The following is a 21432-nucleotide window of genomic DNA, read 5'->3' as shown; positions in this document are numbered from 1 at the left end:
TTATTTTTTGTATTGGGTTTGAAAATGCTGAAATGCTGAAGCCAAAACTTTTTTTGCTGGAAAGTGTCCATTTCAATGAACCTCTTGTTTCAATTTCATTTGGGAAAAAAATGTCAATATAGTTGCAGAGTCACTGTCTGCTATTACTGATTCAAAATCAGTCGCTTTCTTTTTTTTGGTTTGATTTACCTTTTATTTCAAAATGTAAACTACCTGTAGACAAGACAAACGCATTCTCCAAATCTAAGTGAAATTCCTTACAATGATCAAGATATTTTGTTTGATCAAACCTGACTTTCTTTCTTTTCTTTTCTTTTTTTTAAGATTGTAGGTTTGCAATTTTACAATTTCAAATGCTTCTTGATTTGGGATTGGGACACTTTTCAGAATTTTCCTGGGATGGGAAAAAATGTTTTCAGCCCAGCTCCAGCAAAAGCCTGCTTGAGGTTACTTCAAGCTCCTGAGCATCCCTCAGCTCCTATTTCGCTAGAAGCTGAAGGTGATCGGCACCCTAATGAGATCTGCTGCATGATCCTGTGGCAGCCAAGACATTTATTGGTTCTGTACTGTTAAAACACTTGGGGTGCTGCGAGGAAGTCCCTGTGGCAGGCATTAACAATACCTCTAAGGGAACAGTGCAATTCTGGTCCTAACTTTCCATTGTACATACTGTCCCTCCAAGTACATCAAATGCTACAAGATTGTTGACCAAAATAGCAAAATGACGCACTAATGCAGCCAGATTTCTTTCTCTTGTTGTTCTATTTTGTTTCATACATAATGGATTGTCAATGATGAGTAGCAAACTGTTCTTTTCTGCCTTAGACCAACATGACACAAGGATGTTATGAAGTAATAACCATTTAATAATACATAAGTTCATCAGGAACATACAGTGCCCATATAAATAGATTGGCTGCAGCTACCTAGCAACTTGTCAGAGCTCCATTTGGTAAAGAATATCTTAAGAATGTCTTAACACTAAGTTCTGGAAAAAAAAATCATCTTTAGTTCTTTTCTTCTCTTTTCTCTTTTCTTTTCTCTTTTCTTTTCTTTTCTTTTTGCCATAACCTGTTCTTCCATTCATGTACTTGCCTCCTCAAGCACTGATGGAAGAAGAACCTTCTTAGTACAGGAATCACCTGTAGAAAAACGTTGTTTCTTTTATATATTGTTTCCTCTAAAAGCTCCTTCTTCCCCAGGAAATGCTTTACTCATATGCTTTCATTATTATCATATATATTAAAATTGATTTTAACAAATATAAGATAATAATTTAATATTTGGTGGAAAGTATATGATGCAAGAGGAAATAAGTAGAAGCAAAGCAGACAAGTGATCATTTATACCTTTTGAAACCTAATCGAAGTTTCTGTTTATCTAATTTGTCTGCTATCTCCGTTTTGCGTAAACCCCATTAAACCAAGTTTCTTAAGCTTTTGCTTTCTATGGCCTATTAATTTTACCATTGTTTTTATTTAACCCTTAAGATTCGAGACCTGCAGCAATATTGATTTCTGAAGTATACTGTTGTGCGGTTTGCTTTTTAACGCATGTTTTCACACGTAGTAATTGTTTCAATGTATTTTGTTTTGAAATGTTTAAAAAAAAAAGTGCTCAAACCTGTTTTTTATTTCTTTCTTTATTTCACATTTCTTTGTTTACTGTGTCTTGTTTGGAATCTATTGTTTTGCACTTCACCCAGAACACCTTGGACAGCATGCAGGTATTTTAGGGCATAAATTCTCCCTTCCCTGTACGTGACAGTCCTCCCCACCGTTGCATGGAATACATGCTAGAACCATTGTTATGCAAGCATGCTTGGCATTGATCTTTTTAAAACCAGGGAAGAAGGCAAGTCAAATCACTCAAGCCAGCAGTACTTTCTGCAACAGGTTATTCTTTGAACGGGGCATGATGGCAGCTCAGCTAGCAAACCTGAAGTGACGTTCTTTACGAGCATGCCCAGTAAGAATGGTTCGAGATTTTATGCGCAGTTGCACCTTTCAGATTGTGTGGAGTTTGTCTAAATTCAGATTGCCTTTTTTTGTTAACCCAAAAGGAATTGTTTTACAATGCAGTTTCTTGAATATGTGTTCTCCTGAGGTGGAATTATTGAACCCTGCACCCTAAAGCAACTCCTGCCACTGGTAAAGTTAAACTGCAGATTAAAATCCTGGAAGCAGAGAACATGACTTTTGTGATAAGTCTGAATTCATACTGTCCACCTTAGCTGGTCGCTCATCTCTTCTTACCTCCACCTGTTGCATACAATAGATGCCTTGATGACGTAGATGAAGTCTGCTTCGTTCTAGATTTTAGAAGATGCTTTAGATTTTAGAAAAAACCACTGTGCACTTGCACAAGAAGCTTGGTAAATAACAAGAGAAATAGTTTTTATCCAGCCTGCAGGTCACCATTTACCATACTGCCATGCAGCCTGGCACAATAAGCAGTCTCTGATTTAGGGAGAATTGGAACTAGCATTTTAGGGCTGAGGTGGATTGAAAGAGTTATAGCATTGGATCAGAAATCACTCCTATGCAGAGGGCAAGCACAACATGTAAAGGGATGGTTACATTTTGTATTGACCTGCTGCACAGCCACACGTTATTGTTGGTAAGGAACAAGGAGACACATTCGCAGGGGCAGGGCTAAGTACAGACATTTGGGGAGGTAAAATTTGTTTCAGAATGGCCTCCCAATTTAAATTCAGCTCATCCCAGTGCTGACCTTACACTTACAGATCTGGTCTCAGTGATTGGCAATCAGGCCAAACCTGTAACTGTACAGAAGTTCCACGTGCACAAACTGGTCTAAAAATTGCAGAATCTGGTTTAAGATAAACCTGGATCTATGTAGTATCAAACTCATTTGATGTAGATCAAACTGGTGCATGAAACTTTTGTACATTTTTCCTGTGCAGCCTTAGGGCTGGGAAAAACCAGCCACTGGCCCCAGCCCCAGGGTTGCTCTTTTCACCCCCTCCCCACCAGGCTATTTTTTGCCCCCACAACCAGCCAGTCTGAATCCCCATCCCACAAGCTGCTTTTATCGGCTTTCACCAGAGCCAAGCAAGTAAGTCTTGGTGGGGAGAGGGGCGAGAGGGGTCAGGGTGTAGGGTCACTGGGTGGGACCCCACACCACCCATGGGTTGTGCCTGCCCCCTCACCCCACCCACAGGTTGTGCCTGTCCCCCATCCCCTGGAGGACCCCTAGCCCCCCCACTACCCTCCCCCCATCTTGACTTATGTGATATCAGTCAGTCATTTTGAATCTATTTAACCAACCCTTAATGCCCTCGAATGTCTGTACTTAGCCATGGGGGACTTTAACAAGTAGCTACTCTTGGAACTGCCCAGCATGACTCTTTCCCTGCAGAACTGAACTGGGCTCCCAGGGCCTCTAGTTCTGCAAACCTTTAGGCCTGACATGGCATGTGAATAAAAAGTGAGAATCCAAGCTCATTCTGCTCATCATTGCCAGAGGTAGGAGAAGGGAGCTGAGGGGGAGCTCTACCCTGCCCTTACCATGCAACATAATGCTCAAGGTGTATGGGCAAGCAGCCTCTTGGCTTACAAGCATCTCACATTGGATCCTATTTTAATTCCCCAGCTTCAGCTGAAGCTCTCAAATCGGAGGCCAGTAGAACATAAAACCCTAAACTGGACCTGAGCGGTGAAAAATTCCCTTTCCCACCTTTTGTCAGTTTTGGCTTATTGGGAAAGAAATCTATCCAGATGTCAAATAAAATATAGCAGGCAGCATGGGTCCTAGAGGAGGGCTGGGAAGGATGGAGGTGGAATAAAACCCAAATGACTGCAATCCAGCAGTGCGTGGGAAGCTCTCCTTCTACCCCCAGGGGTTGCGAGATTCTGTCTTCCTTGCACAATTTAACAAGCACAGGTGGGACTTTGTTATTGAAATTTTTAACTTTTGTTTTAATCAGAGGTTTTCTGTTTGTTAAACTTTCATCGAACTTGAGTGGAAACTGGTTTCACATTTGGGCTCCTGTCTCAAGCGATGACCTTTTTCAGCAACGTTTTTCTGGTGAAAGATGTCCTTCCCTTTTGTTCTTTCACATTTGCTGGGCTGAACAAAATGTCTGGAGTGTTCTTGTAACTTAGACATGTGAACTGACCTTCTTCAGTTCTTCAAGGTAAGTAGCTTCTTACCTTGGTGCTCTAGAAGGTGGTGGTCTGATTCAAGTCCCATTGACGTCGATGGAAAGATTCTCATTGACTTCAATGGGAGGTGGACCAACCCTCTGTGCTGAGGGCTCACACTTAAATAGCTATTAGTCCTTAGGTAGGTACTCTGGATGGGATTGATTTTTATCCTATGAGCTTAAATCCTTTTGCAGTAAAATAAGATGGTACTTCCTATATAAAACACATAGTCTGTGTTTCCACAAACTATGAACAGTGCAATAGCTTGTAATGGCTTATGTCTAACCAATTTTTGCCCTTCGAGCTAGCATAGTAGAATGCAAAAAACTAACATTGAAGCGGATGGAAGATACGTGTTGCTTTATACTACAAAAAAACCTTTAAACAGATTTTCTAATTGGAGCAAGCTGGAAATAAGAATGCATTTTTCATTTATATAAAAATGGATTAGGCTGCTGGGGACTCCGTATATTTATTTTTGTTGTTAATTCACCATATTTGCAATGAGTTTCTCCATCATACTCCAATTTCAGTTTTATCCTCTGAAGGAGATCAGAAAATCCTTTCTTTCTCTTTACTGAACATCCATGCCTTCTGAGGCTTACCCATACCTCAACATCTTTATGACTTGCTAATCAGTAATTATACTGTAGGAGGATTATTTATAAAACTACTGTTATTGTTGAAAATATAAAAACAATATTTTTATATATACATATATAGATATATATATATATATGCTTTACTTCTTGACATATGAATCAGCTAAAAATAGAGTCTGTTAGCTGCTGGCTTGTACACCTTCCCTGTTCTCTCAGGGTTAAGGGCATCTGTACTTACACTTATGAAACAAATTAGAAAGCAACCTGTCTTGGAGGGTAGCTTACAAAGAGCCTCATGTCTTCCTACTCTTGACCAAAGCCTACCCTGTTTTTAAGAACTAGACACCTAAATGAAGCAGCCAATTTTTTTAAAAGTGCTGAGCGTTTAGCTGGCTGTGTTATTTTCACTTTTTCAAATCTGGTCATTTCATTGAAGTGCTTAAGTGAAAGCATATCAAACTGTTTTGAAAAGGTGGCCCCTGTGCAGTGGATGCAGATAGTGGAGGCAGTTGCAACACATCACATCTTGGAAGGTGGTCTCAGTTCCTGCAGTTACTCAGTGGCTGCGTCTACATGCGAGGCGGACTGCACTGTAACCACCGGTGTTACTGTGCGGTGCTGTCGCCGCATGGGTTTTTTTCAGACGTTATTGCACAGTGGCAATGAGCTACTGCACAGTAGAGGTACATCACGGTTAGTGCCTGCCAGTGCTACTACTCACTAGTGATGAGCTACTGTGCAGTAGCATCTTATGTAGACGCACCCAGTGAGATGCAGTAATCTGAAGACAGAATTTGATAAGAAACAATGGGTGCATCTACATGTGTGGTGGACTAATTAGCTCTGCAGTAAAGCGTCAGTGTCTACACAAACACCAATATTAGGGGACAGTTAATTAATTAACCCCACTGGAAGATAGTACTGTCAGAGATGGTACTATTTTATACTGGAGTTATTAACTGTGGTGAAACATGTGTGTAAATGCTGACCCAGGCATAAATTGCTCCCTGTCAGCAGAGGCAGCACGGGGCCAATGTCCTGCCTGCTGCCTAGCCACATGGCTCTGCACTTTGGGCACTCTTGTGCCCCAGCCAGACCTTCCACCACCCGACACTGTGACCTGGAGCCCAGGACTGACCCCCTGAGCCTGCTGCCAGCCTGGGGCTGCTCCGCTGTGGCTCAGTGCTGCTGTCCCAGACACGCTTGCAGATGCTATGCCTGGGAGCAGTTAACTCCGGCTTGAACTTTTCCGGAGTTTATTCCATTGCCTTAATAGCACATGTAGATACACCTAGTGTGTATGAGAAATCTTCCAAGCTCTGGGTACAAATGGTGACTACACTCTAAACAGCAAAGGAAAGGTTGAAAGAACTCATGGAAATCATATCACTGGGTCTTTATTTTTTTGTATTATTAATCCCTACATCCTTAGTGGAAGTTTTCCTTGCCACTGTCTCTGTCCCTGGCCACATTGTCAAATGAAAAATCCTTTGAAGATGAAAAGTGCTGTATGAGGCACTAAATATCCTTTTCTTATCACCGCGCACTTTAGGATTCCAGCCAAATGTTTGCTATGCTGTAGGTGCCTTTTCTATTCGGCAGGTTATGTAAAAACTGATTTATCAATAGGGAATATGTCCAGTTTAGTCATACCTGTATTGGAGTTTTCTATAGCTCCTATCCTTTCTTAGGTAAAACAGATCTTTCTGCCAAGAGAATTTTGGGGTCATTTCCTTCGACAGCTTCTCTTTCCCTGGTAGGGAGGGCTTTCTTTCAGATATGCTTTTATGTTTTTTTCTTTCCCTCATCTATGAATTTTGTGGGCTAGGGAGAGTTCTACAAAAAACCAAAAAGTATATTCTGCAATACGTCTGAAGTTGATAAGACTCTGAGATATGGAAATGATTTCTACAGTTCAGCCCTCCTCAACCCAAAACAATTTGTCTCCAGTTTTCTCACAATCCTGCGAGCTGTACGCTCCAAAAGGAGCACAGTTCTTCGAGAGCTGCATGTTCAGATGTTACTGATGCATCTGGGTCCTGACCTGCTGCTGGCACCGAGGATCAGAGCCAAAGCTTAGAAAGAGCAACGAATAGCGCCGGGAGCAAGTGGAAGGAGCAGTTTGCAGAGCTGAGCTGGGCATCACATTTTACATGGGTTGCAGCCTCAACCTCGTTGCCCTCTTCGGATTCGGACACAAGGAATTTCACAATGACACATGCAAGCAGGAGATGTAAAGTTTCCTAGTAAGACATTTTTCATCACCGCTGTTCTTCTAAGCCAAGTGTTTTATAGCACAGGAAGAAATTGGAAAAGGGCACCGAGGGCTAATTCTCTCCTTCAGCCTTACCTGGATGGGGCTTGAGCCAGCTTCTCTTAATTCAGGTTTCTTCTAGGCTGGGTGACATTCTAGTAACAGTGTTGGTTATATCTGGGGGACATTGGATAAGCAACTGGGCGTCTTCTGTGTATTGTTGGAAGCAGTATTTGTGGCACCACAATACTTTGAGAGGGCTCTTTTTGACATTGAAGAGCTCAAAGGACAGGGTTGTTCCCAGGGGATCTCTGCAAGAGACGGTTCTTGAGGTAGAGGCAAAGTTGCCAGATACCACCGTCTTCGGTCCTGTTGGAGAAAAATGCCTGACGGTGCTGCACCTTCCGTGATGGACGTTGTCTACCCACAGGCCAGCAGTAGCACGTGCCTTGCTGCATTGTGTGTGCATAGGGGCCAAGTAATACAAGTTGCTAGATGTGGCTTCCCCCCTTGGCCGTAACAAGTTTGTCTTTTAGCGCCACTAGGGCTGCCCCCGGGCTGTGTAGCCACATGAAGCGTAAGTGGGAAGTATCCGCTATCCAGGCCGCTGGCAAAAGCCACTTGTTGTTGGAGCTTGGTGGCCAGTGGCCACTACTCTCAATGATTTTATCTAGGAAATGGGAGGGTATTGTGGTAACCAGAGAGCGGCTAAATATGTTAATTGGTCTATTGCTGGCAGGTGTGCTTCTCTAAAAAAAAGTGTAGGTGGTTTCTTATGGCACTGGACACGGTTCTAAAAATGTAATTATTCCTGTGTAGCTCTACGATATTATTTGAAATACATCAACGGGTTTGTAGAGAACCACAGGACACGTTCCTGTCTTGAGAATGCCACAGCTGAGCCCTTCGTTTCAGTGAGCGCTGCAGTGAGCTTTGACATTTAGCAGCCTTTACTTAGACATTTTATTTAGCTTTGGAAGAGCAAAAGAATTAGATTAAAATCAGATCATTGTAAATTTTATCTGCACAGCTTTTCAGCATACAGTAGAAACCATCAAGGCAACAAAAGCACTTTTTGTTCATGAGACTGTTATCTCAATCTGTATTTGTATACGTTTTGCAATCAGAATAGCCACAGTGCTGTTTAAAGCAGGTCTGACCCCAGCGTCTTGTCATCTGGCCTGTGGGGCTCCCCACCGATTTGCAGGGCAGCCCCATAGGCCATAGCCCCATGTGCTAGATCCGGTACGGGCTCCAATTTTGGTGCATGGATGCCAGGCAGGGGCAATTAAGGGCTCCTGGAGCCTGATCCTTGCCAGGAAGAGGTGGTGCAGGGTCCTGGGGCCCGTTCCAGCCCATGGACCAGCTCCACATCATTTATCTGTCTTGTGGGGCCAAACCTGTGAGCAGCACTGGTTTAAAACCATCTTTGCATGTGCTATGAACAGTCATTTTTTTTCCATAATTTTTCTCCTAAATCAAGGCATATTTAAAAATATGAATACACTTTAAAGGCAGTGACAAGAAAACAGTGTTTCTGCTTTTTAGCAATGTTTCAGTTTTGAGTCTCAGTTTCCCAGTGGTCAATCAGATCTATCATTTTCTAAAGGTCTCCTTTAATTCCTACAAATCTTTTGTAATTGGGATGAAATTCCTCCTGGTATAGAAAGCCAGGAAACATTCTTTGCAACATGACAGTCCTTTTAAATAGGATTTGGCTGCTGCAAAGAGCTCCTGGCTTTCTGGGCTGGAATGAGCGTGACTTTTAACATTTAATAGTCAAAAGAGCAGTTGCTTAAAGTTAGGAGCTTTGCAAGCATGCAGAGTTGTCAGTTCTTGGTTTTGTTGTAGGTCTCTCTGTTTTTTGCCTTGAAACCTCCAGCTTTGTATAAATATCAGAATTTTGAACCACACGCACTTCTAGTTCTCCTGGTTGTAGAGAGGAGACTCATAATGGCTCTAACCCCAACGTGCAAATAAGAATCTCCCCATAGTCATTATTTGTTTAAAAAAACCCAAACCTTGCCTCTTTTGTGTCAGTCTCATGATTTTTGGGGACTAGCTCATGCAAGCTGAGAAGCTCAGAATCTTTCTCACGTCATATTGGGTTAGCTGATTTGCAAAACTCTTCCCTGGAAGGACTGGGTTTCTAACGATCTAAATCATTTTACTGCTGTGGTCCATATGCTTTCTGTTTAAATTGTACGTAAGAGCCTTGTTGCCAGTTATCAACTAGTTGCTAATGAGCAGCAAAGTAACACAACAAAAAGGCTTATGTGGGGAGCCAACAGTGGGAGAATAAAGAACAAAAAGCAGTCACTTAGTATAAAACTCACACCATCTCTGTTCTGTCAAATTGTTCTCTCCTACTCGGTTTCGGGTACGAACGTCAGGCAAACATGTTCAGGTCTCTATAACAAATTGAATTTGATTTGCATATTATGAATTTGAAGAGATTGACTAAACTTTGCAAATGTATTGCATTCTTTCAAAATATTTTATTACAAAACAACTGAGTATTCCATTCAATACCGGGAAGTTAGGATATGTATATGCATGCCTTCTTCTGGGGTGCATGTGGAAAAGACAAGAGATCGTTTTAAATGACTTGGGTTTACAGTGATTGGGGTGCTGGAATGCATTGCATCACTTTTCCATAAGCCATATGGTTGTTTTTGTCACAGTGAGGCATATGGATGTCATACAGCTATGGTTTCATGCAGAGATTTGCAGTATTCTTTGTGCAATATGTGGAAAATTCTACTTTTCCAAAAAAAAAAAAAAAAATCCAGTATAGTTGAATGGGGAAATAAAATAAGTCTAATTCCTATCTAGCTCCTCTTATTAATACAACTGTTTTACTAGTAGTGTAGAGGGCAGAGGGGTTAAATGTGGGAAAAGAATGGTTTCAGGATAAAATAGGAGATTAGGAAATGTATCAGAGCCTGGTAGAGCTGCCCCAGGTGAATGCTGGGATCCCTGGGCCTGTGCTGACCCTCTGCACTTTGCATTTAGTGCAAGCGCATCCTTTGCCTGAGCTCCAGCCCCATGGATATTCTGGATTTACATTCACTTCTTCAGGGATGGACGAAGTTTTAAGCATACGCACTGTTGATTTTGCTATCGCAATGAATTTAGCAATCAGGAAACCACGTGCATTTTCCCCATCTTTCTGAGCAATCTTTGTGTTTAGGTCAGAGCCCTCTGAAGAGTCCAAGATCTCTCTGATAGATGTGCTTTCTCCTCTGAATTGGAGAGAATTTGCCTGTCTCCATTACAAGTAGTTTCCATTTTTCTCTATTGGTGCCCTGGGTTATAAAAGTGCTTTCCTATTTCTTTTCCTTATCCAAATTCCCCGTGCTTCTGTGAGTCGCTCCTGGTATAATATGCCAGAGTTTTTCAGAGCGTGTTTTCTCTGCACAGTTAATTCAGACTCTTCCCTGGGTTTTAGCTCAAACCACCCTGTGTTGCATACAAAACAACTTCTGGCCCAGGTTTGGAGGTATTTTAAGCCGAGCCTCACGGGCCTGCCTATCGGAGGTTGAAGATTAGAAGCTAGATGCTGCTTTCATTTGGACTAGAATGAACTAATTTAAAGTGAGGATACCAGCAAAATCAGGCAAGTGCTGATAATCCTCCGGTGCTCCTCTCACCGGTCCACCCAAAAGACGGGCAGTCATTTGCTATTGACTTGACTGGAGAAGAAGCCCAGAGCATCTCAGCACAAAAATGTGCCTCTCGACACACGTGACCAAGGGCAGGATGAATGGGTACATTAATGCTGGCGTAGCTTTGCTGTGGGAATACCTATACCTGTACTCTGGGTAGGCTAACTTAGATGCCAGTCACCCAAGTTAAATGTGCAGTGAAAACCGGTTCCAACTTTTAGACCCAGTGGGCACATTTACACGTGCTATTCAGGTGATTGAATAAACTCTGGTGCAGTTCACACTGGAGTTCATTGCTCCCAGGTGCACCATTTGCACGTGCACTCTGGACCATAGCATGTTAAGCTCGGGTAGAGCGGCTGGCAGGGGGCCCTGGGGGTCTGCCTGCCAGCCCAGGACTGCTCTGCCCTAGTTCGATGTGCTGTGGAGGGGCTTGCTGGGGCGCTAGAGTGCTTCAGTAAGGGGGTAGCCAGCAAGCAGCCCCTGCACTGAAGCACCCTCATGTCCCAGCCAGCCCCATCAGCTTCTACACATGCATTGCGGTAGACTAAATAACTCTGCCATAGGATAGTACTTGTGCTTGGCAGTACTATCCTACATTGGAGTTAATTCATTTACTCCAGCCTAATGGCACCGCACATGAAGACAGTGATGTTTTACTGAGGGGCTCATTAGGCTACTCCGCAGTAAACAGCTCATGTAGACACACCTAGTATGTGAGAAATTTCTACTCCCCAAGCCCCTACCTCCTACAGCACAATTGGAGATAACTGGCTTCACTTGAATGGAGAGCCATCCAGGTACAGTGACCCTCCACTGTACTTGGTTTCAAAGAGACCTGGCACTGGGCTGGCAACACAGGTCTTACTGCACATGCACGGAGAGGTTTGGTGATGCAGCAGTTGCATCATCTCGACCAGCATTCATAAGTTTGTCCATCAGCAGAGTCCCCAAATTGTCATGGAGTCATACCATGTAATTTCTGCTATGTCACAGCTCAGGGCCTCGAAATTAAAACAGTTGGGAACAGTCTGACAACAACAAACTGTTTGTGTCGCTCACGCTTGTGAGCAGTCCTCTGTTGGCTGTTATCCAGATTACTTCTGGGCAGTTTGGCATATCCAGTGGTGTATGTTAATTCTGAAACAGAATCCAGCCAACAGCGAGGCCCACATTCTGCATGAACCATGGCTTTTTCCTTTATAAACTTTAGTCTTGTAGTTAAGTAAACTGTGACTTAACAGCTAGGGATGGGCAAACTCAGAATGGGATGCAGGGTTGGGTTGGGTTTGGTTTGGAGAAGTAGCCAGGAGCTTGGCTGCTTTTCCAAATCAGCAATGCTTGACTGAAAATTTTCCTAGGAACAGGATTTCCCTTGCTAGTTTTCTAGCAGCGCCTCTTCTGCCTCCCCCCTGGAGATACTGCGAGAGCAAGCTTTATCTTAGTTGGAAATTCAGAATGAAAAAAAAGCTTAATTGGATATTAATGAACCCCCAAAAGATTTGGCTGTAAATATCTGAGAGCATTCAGGAGTGAAGGGCAGAACAGGGGACTTTCTTATTAATTCAAGTCAGTTTGCCCATCCCTTCTTCTTGGTTATTTTGAGGCACTGACTTGACCATAGCTCTCTGTTACCCTACTGAGATGCATCTCCTGTGTTTTGGTTGTGCAGGCCAAAGTTCGAGAGCTAGAGGAGAAATGCCGGACACAGAGCGAGCAATTTAACCTCCTTTCCAAGGAACTGGAGAAATTTCGGCAGCAAGCTGGGAAGATCGATCTCCTGAGCAGTAACTCGGTGGCATCCTCAGACCTCCCTGGCTCCCCTAGTAAATCTCTGTCCCAGTTAATGAATGGAATAGCCAACTCCATAGGCAAAGGTAAGAACAGGCACTTTTATTTAGTGAATTCGGAGTTAGAATTAACCCTCTCATGAACACAACACACTGAAGACTCTGGTTTCCTTGTGTAATTGTGAGGACAGAGTTTGGCCTTGACTCTGCTCTGTTACCTGATGCCTACCTCAGTAGAGTTGATCTGACTTCACTGGAGCTCTGGAGACAGCTGAGAGCAGGCTTTGCTCTAATGATTGTCCTTTGTTGTTTGTGCCATGAGAGCCTGTCCTGAACATCAGACATTCAAAGTGGTTGAGATCCTAATATGGATCCCCCTTTGTATAATGAGTGCCTGAGGAGTCACGTGGGGGAGCAAATAAATGTTCTCTGGATACAAAAGATCCTCTACTTGAGCTAAAGGAATGGGCTTGTTATCTTGGAGGTAGCAAGAGATTACGAGAGACCTAAGACCCAGGGGCAGATCCAGTTTTGGATCATGTCACAGGAGCAGTCAGGGATTTTTTTTTTTACGTCCCTGAAGCAGGTAAGTGCAGGGCCAGATTAATGCATAGGCAAGCTAGGCACATGCCTGGGGCTCTACGTGAAGAAGGAGCCCAGTTGTGCTTATTTTACATATTCTAATTATTGAGTGAAGAAAATAAGGGCGCACGAGTTTTTGTCTAGGGCTCACTAAAGGGTTCATCTGGCCATGGGTAAGAGTTTTCCCCCTTCCCTTTCCATGCTCAGCTGCATGTCCCCTCCCATTCCTCCCTCCCCTGCCCATTGCTGCTGCTGTCCCTGGGCCAGGGGGAGCTCCAAAGGCACTCCTGTCCCACTACAGGCAGGTTGCATGGGGAGTTTGGCTCTGCTGGGGACAGTAGCAGTGGCAGGTGGGTTCCTCCTCCTTGCTCAGTTCTCCTGGGTGTTTGTGGCCAGCCTGGCAGCAGGCTGAGGGAGGTCTCTTGCCCCTACCACTGTCCCCAGCTAAGCTAAAGTGACTGTGCAGCCCTGGAGCTCCCCTTGTCCTTGGGTTAGCCAGGGACAGCAGCAGTGGTGATCGGGGAAGGGGAGAGAAGTGCTGCTGAGCCTGGAGGGCTAGGGAGGGGGTGGCAAGAGTAGGAGGAAATGGGGGGAGTGGGTTCTTACCTGCTTCAGGGACATAAAAAAAGTCTGCGATTGCTGTTCCCACAGCACGGTCTGCCAGCCCCGCAGCGCCGGTCTTTGCTCCCTCACCCACCTTTACAAAATCCTAGATCTGCCTATATTAAGACTTTTATAATGAATTGGCTTCAGTTACATCTGCTTCCTCCTTCTTTTTTTGCTCTAAAATCTACTTTTAGAGATATTTATGTGGGAAAAGCTCCATGGAAAATATTGTGAAAAATTAAAATATTTTTTGTCGTAGTCAAACTTTCAGGGGAAAATTTAGACTTTCCATCAGAAAATCTGCAAACCTGAGAACTTTGGGGATTTGAGGTCTTTATTTGCCCATGGAAACACAAATTTTGGACAAAAGCAGGCGCTTTACACATAGATGCTTATTTAGTCAAACTTGATTTTTTCATTAGAAAAGAAGTTTTAATGGAACATTTTTGAGTAGCCTTCTATGCAGGACACTTCCAATGGCTTTAATTTTTTTCCTTGAAATATTGATGATAACCTGACAGAATATAGTCAGTATAGTGTCTGGTGACCAGTATACCTCACTATACTAACCAGTAGAGTAGTGCATCTAAGCTACAGGGGACTGTGAGTGGAAACAAGTTTTATTTCAGTTTTAAGAGTGTAAAAAATGAGGTATAAAAATAATTGAATTTCAAAATATATTGAATCTACGTTTTAATATCCTCTCTGCCCACCTTGTTTTCTCTTCTGACTGTGTTTCCGATGGAATTGCATTGAACTTTTGCCAGGTCTTCTCCTTTGCCAAAGGCAACTGCTCCTTCCAGCTAGCTGAGGTTGTTCACTGCTTCTTATGCCCAAGTAATTTGAAAAGGTCAAGGCAGTATCAGTGGTCAGGAGGTTACTTGGGGATGTGTGGAAGGAATCCAGAATGTAAATCACACTTTTGATGTCTTGTAGAAGTCTGAGTGTCAGCAGTGATGAGAGTGGTGATGTGTGTATAGCGTCTAGTACAGTACATCTCTTCGCATCAAAAGGGCCTGTAGGTGGTATGGTAGGACATAGGATAATTAAACATTAAACACAATCTGCAGCATTTGTTCTGTCTCTAGCCTGTCTGCTTCCTCCCCGGGGTTTGGAATTGTTTGAATCCCTGGACCTTTGAAGCATGCTGCCAAGGCCACCTATTGTTAGGGGTTTGATGTTATATTGTAATATTGTGATGTTTGTAAATTATGGGTTAGTTAAGTTAAATTAAACTTCCGTTGGTATACGGACACTGCTTTGTGACTGGATAATATTTCCCCCGTGTGAATTGTAGATCTAATTAATTACCAGGAGAAAAGGTTGAAATATTTCACGTTTGTTTTGACAAAACTTCAAATGTTAAATTTGGGGCAATACTTTTAATTTAAAAAGTAATTATCTGGGTGTATAGGGCCCATCCAAAGAACCCTATATAGTCAAGATAGCAGGGGTGGGCAAAATGTGGCCCACGGGCCGGATGCAGCCTGCCAGGTCATTCTATCCAGCTTGTGGAGCCCCTAAAAAATTTAGAAAATTAGTATTTATCTGCCCCGGCTGCCTGTCATGCGGCCCTCGATGGCTTGCCAAAAATCAGTAAGCGGCCCTCCACCTGAAATAATTGCCCGCCCTTGCAATATAGTTTTTCCATTCGCTGCAGGGTCCTTTGGACCTTCAAAGGTGGTGGATAGTAAAGGGGGGGGGTTGCATTTAAACCAACAGTGTCAAGTACGTGGGCTGCAGGCCAGATCTGGCCCAGAGAGCCCCTGGGGCTCGTAGAAGGGCTAGGAATTTGGAGATGAGGCAAGCAGGGCATGGGGCCACTGCAGAAATCTGGGGTATGAACCCTTGTTGCAGACCCATGTCAGCGGTTGCATTAAGCCCCCACACACTGCTGCAGGAATTGGGTACCCCTGCAGCCTGCAAGGCTCCTTGCATTCTGAATCCAGCCAGGGCAGGGGGGTAGCAGGTGAGTTTGATGCTCCCGATTTAAACTGTAATAGAAAAATGCAAAATACTCCAACCTCAAAATGAAGATTGTTATAGAAATAACATGAGTATTGAGAAAGCAAACAGGGTTTTTTTCTGCTTGTGAGCGTGCTGGTATCAGAGGAGGAGCAGGGGGCTGGGGGGTGGAGGGGCGGGGGGAGGGAGATTATTAGCCCATGTGAAAATAAGCTGGATTTTGTAGCATGCTGAGCACATATTGGCTTTGCTCCAGGAAGGTACTTAAGTATGCAGAGTCCATGAAACTAGGCACGATCTTAAAGTTAAGCAACTAATAATAAGTCAGGATTTTAGGTTGTAGCCGTGTTGGTCTAAGGATATAGGCAGACAAGGTTCCTTGGGTGAATTTGATATCTTTTATTAGACCAACCCAAATTTTGACCAAATTTGGGTTGGTCTAATAAAAGATATCAAATTCACCCAAGGAACCTTGTCTGCCTCTAATAATAAGTCAGACTCTCTCAATGGCTTCATCTTATTTTCCTAATGATTAATTGAAATAGCTGAGAAAAATGCAGCATGGAATAAATATTTTGAAGAATCTATCATGTATTGGTCCTCTAGACCAATATAGGTTGTAGCTGTATTGGTCTAGAGGCAAAAGGAATTAAAACTCATGGAAGAGGTGATAACGTTTATTAGACCAAATAGATATTTGCATACAAATTTGTTTAATGTATTAGGAAATAGGAATTTTCATTTCCACCTAGGGGAACTTGTACAATCTCTGCTCTCTCCTATGCCTGATGAAGGGTGCGTGCACCTGAAAGCTTGCACATAAATACAATAATTTGTTTGGAAATGTCTAGTTGGTTTAATAAAAGATATCACCTCTTCCATGAGTTTTGATTCCTTTTGAAGAACGTATAGCATAGTTCTTCCTCAGTTATGAAAGACCTTCAGTCCTGTTGGTACCTGGATCATTGGACTAGAAATCCTTGGACCAATATTCATATGTGGTATCAATGCATTAATAGCAGTGATGTTGCACTTTTAGTTCATAATTTGTAAGTAAGCAGGTGGTAGTTTTGAAAGTATCTGCCATTTTACAGTACAAGTTTTGTTACAGCAGGCTCCTGGAATTAAAAGTAGATTTTTTTTTTATGCCCTGGGGCAAGAGAGGACACAACGACTTTCACAACAGAAAACGTCAGACATGAGACCCAATTATGACCAGTTGCTCTTCCTTAACTGGTAATGGGTAGATGTTTTAGAAAATAAAATAAATGTAGACTCAGAGTGGATTAAAATGTACAGACAAAATCTGCTCCAGAGATAACGATAATGTTGCAGCCAAAGCCAGATATAAAAACTGACAAGATTTGTTGTTTATCAGATACAAGGGGCATTTTAATGCTCTTTCCCAGACATGCAGGGTAGTCCATAATTGATCAATCAATGATAATCTGAGTAGAAAGCGGGGTGTAATAGGCTCATGGTCAGACACTTTGAGTCTGATCAACTTTAATTGTGTCCAGAGACCTTTAAATTGAGTAGTCTGTAGCTTTTGTCTCTTCCCTTGAAAGAATATTCTTTAAACTTCCAGAAGCCAGCTCCCCTGATTCTGTAGATTTGCTCTTGTCCTGGGGAGGGGGTGCTCTGGGATTATCTGATTATCAGCCAGTAAGAATCATAGTTAACTTTAAAGTTAACGTTATCAACACATAGATGTCTCTTGGGGTGCTTATTACTCGTATGTTAACACCAAAGTGTATAGTTATATTCATATTACACTTCCAAGCCTACAACCAGGAAATAGCCCTCTCGAATATGATCGTCCTTAATGGTTTTCAAACCTCTCTGTACTGTTTTGCTGATATTGTATCATTTTAATAATTTTTTTTTTATAAAGCTCTGCTGCAGAATAGATCTCAAGTCATGGACTCAATGTTAAGGCACACAGCTGTAAGAAACCCCTGGGTTGTGCCCTTTAGTGCTGTGTCACCTTCCTTTACTAATGTTATCCATTTACCACTAGGAGAAGAGGAAAAACGCACTTCAATGGGTTCATAAATGGAGAAGGACCAAACCTTTTTTGTTCTTACTGCAGGGTAAACCCAGTGATGTTGCACCAAGGCAAAAAGAGAATTTAATTTGTAACCATGGCATATTTTGATCTGAACATTTAGCTTCATTTCAGATGCAGTATTATTCCTCTGTACCCATACATACCTAACCCAGAGCAGCAGGTTTCCTTTATGGAGCTCCAAGAGCAAGCGTTTCACATGGTCACCGACATGCTTCATGTATAATGTGTGTCTAGTCCCTTTGTTGCTGAGGTGCTGATTGTTATTGGCAGTGGTGTTTGCACATATGGTGGCTTTTTTTAAAAGTCTCTACTAAGCTGAACAGTAGCAGCAGTGGCACTATGTGCCTGCTGGAATCTGGACAAATTGAGGCACTTTATTTAAAAGGTCCCATGACCTTAAAAAATAATGAAGGTCCCCAGGATCCTCCCACTCACAATTGACAGTGTTGTCTGGTCTCATCGCCTTACCCAGTTTTTTTCAGTGGCTTGGAAATACAGCAAGCAGGTTTAAGCTGGTTCAAGAAATTGCTTATATTGTAGTCTATAATGAAAAGTACCCTGCAGGGCTAAGAACATGGGGAAGAGGCCTCCTTCCAGGAGCAGCAGACATCATTTCACACACTCTTGGATAGGGAGATAGCAACTGATAGCACCCAAGGTAGGAGTTACAAGAGCAAGGAAGACTATTACTGGATATGCAGCCAAATGAGAAATCAAGTGACGCTGCATGTGGCAGCAAGGCTAATTAGGAAAACAAATCTATTTTGTGTGTTTGCACTTGTGGCAGAAATGCTCCCTTGCACTTATATATGTACTTAAATATCACTAACCCCACTTAGCAGGTGGAGAAAACGAGACGTGGAAGGGGTAAAAGTGCCCTGCCCAGAGCAAAGATCACAGAGTAAATTGGTTTAAGGAATGGGATTACGTTTCAGGAGAGCTGCTTAACCTTTCCCGCACTGTCTCCAAAATCGAGCCGCGATTCTTCTTTGCTCACCTTCGTTGTCCTCTGCACCACAACCAGTCACTTGCTAAGTCCTGTCACTCCTTCCTCTTTTGTATGCCAAAGCCCAGCTTCTCCTTTCATCCTCATAGCAAAAACCCTGGCCCATGCCCTGACCATCTCTTGTCTTGACTGTGACTACTGTGCAACCTTCTCCTCCTATCTGGCTTTCCTGCCTCTGTCTTCTCCAGCCTGTTCAAAGGATAGCTGTTAACGTCCACTTCCTCTTCTGGGACTTCAGTCATGCCTTCCTGGTTTTACTGCATCAAATTCATATTGCACATTCTCATTTTCACAGCCCCTATAACCTCTCCAGCCTCCCTGGCTTCCTTTCTTGCTGTTCCCAATCCGTTTGCCTTTTATCTCATACTAACATGTGAAAAAGTTTACACCCACTATCAGGCGGCCCTTGTGTTGGGATCGGTCTCCCTTTTCTATCCTGAGCATCTTCTTTCCTCCATGCCACTTTTTAAAGCCCATTTCTTCCAGCAAACGTTCCTAAATGATCTGTCAATCCCCATAATATAAGTCTTTTGTCACTGTCTTGCTTTTGTCTAGTTCAAGCCAGATTCTGGCTGATAACCTGTATAGGGTGTAGGGCAGTTAGGGTGTCCAGGAAGTTCCCCCTCTATCTGATGTCTAACATGGTTAATATATTAACAAAACCCAGGAATATAGAAGAGATATGAAACAAAAAGCCAGTTTGCTTTGAATGTATAGTACCGGTTATTCATAGGCGCCGGGCTAACAGTTTGGGGTGGCAAACAAACGCAAGGAGTAAAATTGGTTTCACATTTCTGCAAAGGAACGATTGCTGGTTGTACATATATGGAAGATTTCAGTGTGGAATTGGGATGATTATCATTAATTTTTTGTATGGCTTGTAATGTTTCCCTACTATCCGTCTGCTTAAGCTGCCCTGCTGTTAAATTACAGTGGTGCAGAGAGAAGGAATCAAGTTTGACCAGGGAGTGTGCAAAGAGCCCCTCCGACAGTGTGGTTTGGGATGTGTTCTCCTCTGCGAAGTGAAAAGATGATTCCAGGTGGCACCGAACAGTGGCAAGCCTGCACGTGAAAAACAAAGCCCTGCGTGCCAGGGTCCTAGCAGGGCTGGAGAACAGCTGCTGATCGTGCGTTGAACCAGGGCTTGAGAATTGGAGCATGGACTAGTTGTATTAAAAAAAGAGAGAGGGGCGGTGGGGAGGCTCAGCTATCTGATTATGTCAGCAGTGCCCTAATTGTATGCTGTGGCTTTGCTACAGTTTCTGCTGCTACCGCAGCTGTAATTAAGCCCAGTTTGCTATTTCCTGTTTGCTTTCTGATGGTTCCAGAGGAAGAATATTGTAGTACAAGGAACTGTGCCGCCTTTTACAGTCTACCATGACCGATCTCCTTGACAGCCTTGCTGAGCATTTCTTTCTATATGTTTCACTCAGCCCTAATCTCTGCCAAAATTACTGGGGCATCAATCAGGCTGCTCAGCATCTTGCAGGATTGCTTGCTAAAGTGTACCATAGGAATGTAGGTTTTAGCAAAGAAGAAGCAGGCGATCCTGAAGGTTTCGTCACCCTATAATCCAAACCCACTGTGTGTATTAAAAAAAGCCCTACCACTTTATCACCAGTGTGTCAGTCATGTACTTACCTGGATGCTTGATGCACAGGTTGATTCCATTTTTTTTTTTATAGTTACATGCCCAAAGTCTTAGAAGGCCAGCTGTTTGAGGGGTAGGCATGACCTTTTTCATAAGTCATCAAATAGGCCATTTCTGGGCATCCTTACATTTGGTGGAGAACTGCACCAAAGTTGGTGGTTTTTTGACCTTACTTGCCTTTTATTTTACTTAGGAAAGCAGGATGTTCTAATGATCCAAGCACACATCCGAACCGCGATCTTTGCCAAGGTCCAATAATTATGAAAGGCCAATTTGTGACACCTGAGGCCTGATTATTAGAGGGGCTGAAAAAAGCTAGCCAGAAAATGTCATTGTCCCCCCCGCCCCCCCCCCCCCCCGGCCACTGAAATTATTTTTCATCAAAAAATTGAACACTGAAAAATATTTTGTCATTGGCTAATAGATGAAAAAAAATAATTTAAAAAAACCTCCTGGAAACAGAATATTGTTAGTTTTTAGTTTTCCAAATAAAGTTGAGAACATTTCCAAAAAAGGCAGCACTTTCCATGAACAGCTTCATTTACGAAAAGCGCAATTTTGCACTGAAACAAAATTAATAGAAAATTTTCCACCCAGCTCTTAGGCAGGCTTCTAGGACTACCATTGATATTCTTGGGAATTATAAGTATCCAACTCATCTAATATCAGATTCTAGGAGTGTCAAATTGAGGAACAAAACTATTGGATATTTTTGAAGAATTGGGTCATGAAGCAATCAATCAATCTGTTCTCATTGATTGACCTTGTAGCCTTGGGCAGGTCTCTTCAACGTTAAATTTCTGTGACATTATACCTATGAACATAGTATGGCTTGATACTCCCTTACACTCTCCATACTTCCCTGGCAATGAAACAGGACCTTCAATTTGATGTATATTTTCACTTAGTTCAAGGCCCTATATATTGCCATTGTGATTTAAATGGTCCATGGGGTAAATGAAAATGATGCTTGTGAACAGTACTGCTTATCTACCTACTTATGGATTGTTGAACTTTAATAAATTAAAGCTTGTACGATACTAGAAGTGTAAAGTTAGATATTTATGA

General features: G+C 42.8%; 1 protein-coding gene across 7 annotated transcripts in view; it reads left to right on the top strand.

The window, feature by feature from the left end:
• RIMBP2 (RIMS binding protein 2) overlaps nt 1-21432 on the top strand; it is a 294528-nt gene that overhangs the window by 215444 nt on the left and 57652 nt on the right. For 6 of the 7 annotated variants that reach the window (XM_059713432.1, XM_059713434.1, XM_019486666.2 and 3 more), the window contains 2 exons: nt 1706-1726; nt 12366-12570. In XM_059713432.1, coding sequence (XP_059569415.1) covers nt 1706-1726; nt 12366-12570 — 226 coding nt within the window. The remainder of the gene's footprint in view (nt 1-1705; nt 1727-12365; nt 12571-21432) is intronic. The other variant, XM_059713433.1, reaches the window with a different exon arrangement.

Source organism: Alligator mississippiensis, chromosome 10 (assembly GCF_030867095.1).
Source record: "Alligator mississippiensis isolate rAllMis1 chromosome 10, rAllMis1, whole genome shotgun sequence".
In the NCBI taxonomy this organism is placed as follows: domain Eukaryota; kingdom Metazoa; phylum Chordata; order Crocodylia; family Alligatoridae; genus Alligator; species Alligator mississippiensis.
The sequence above is the reverse complement of the archived record's forward strand: the minus strand, read 5'-3'. Positions and strand labels throughout refer to the sequence as shown.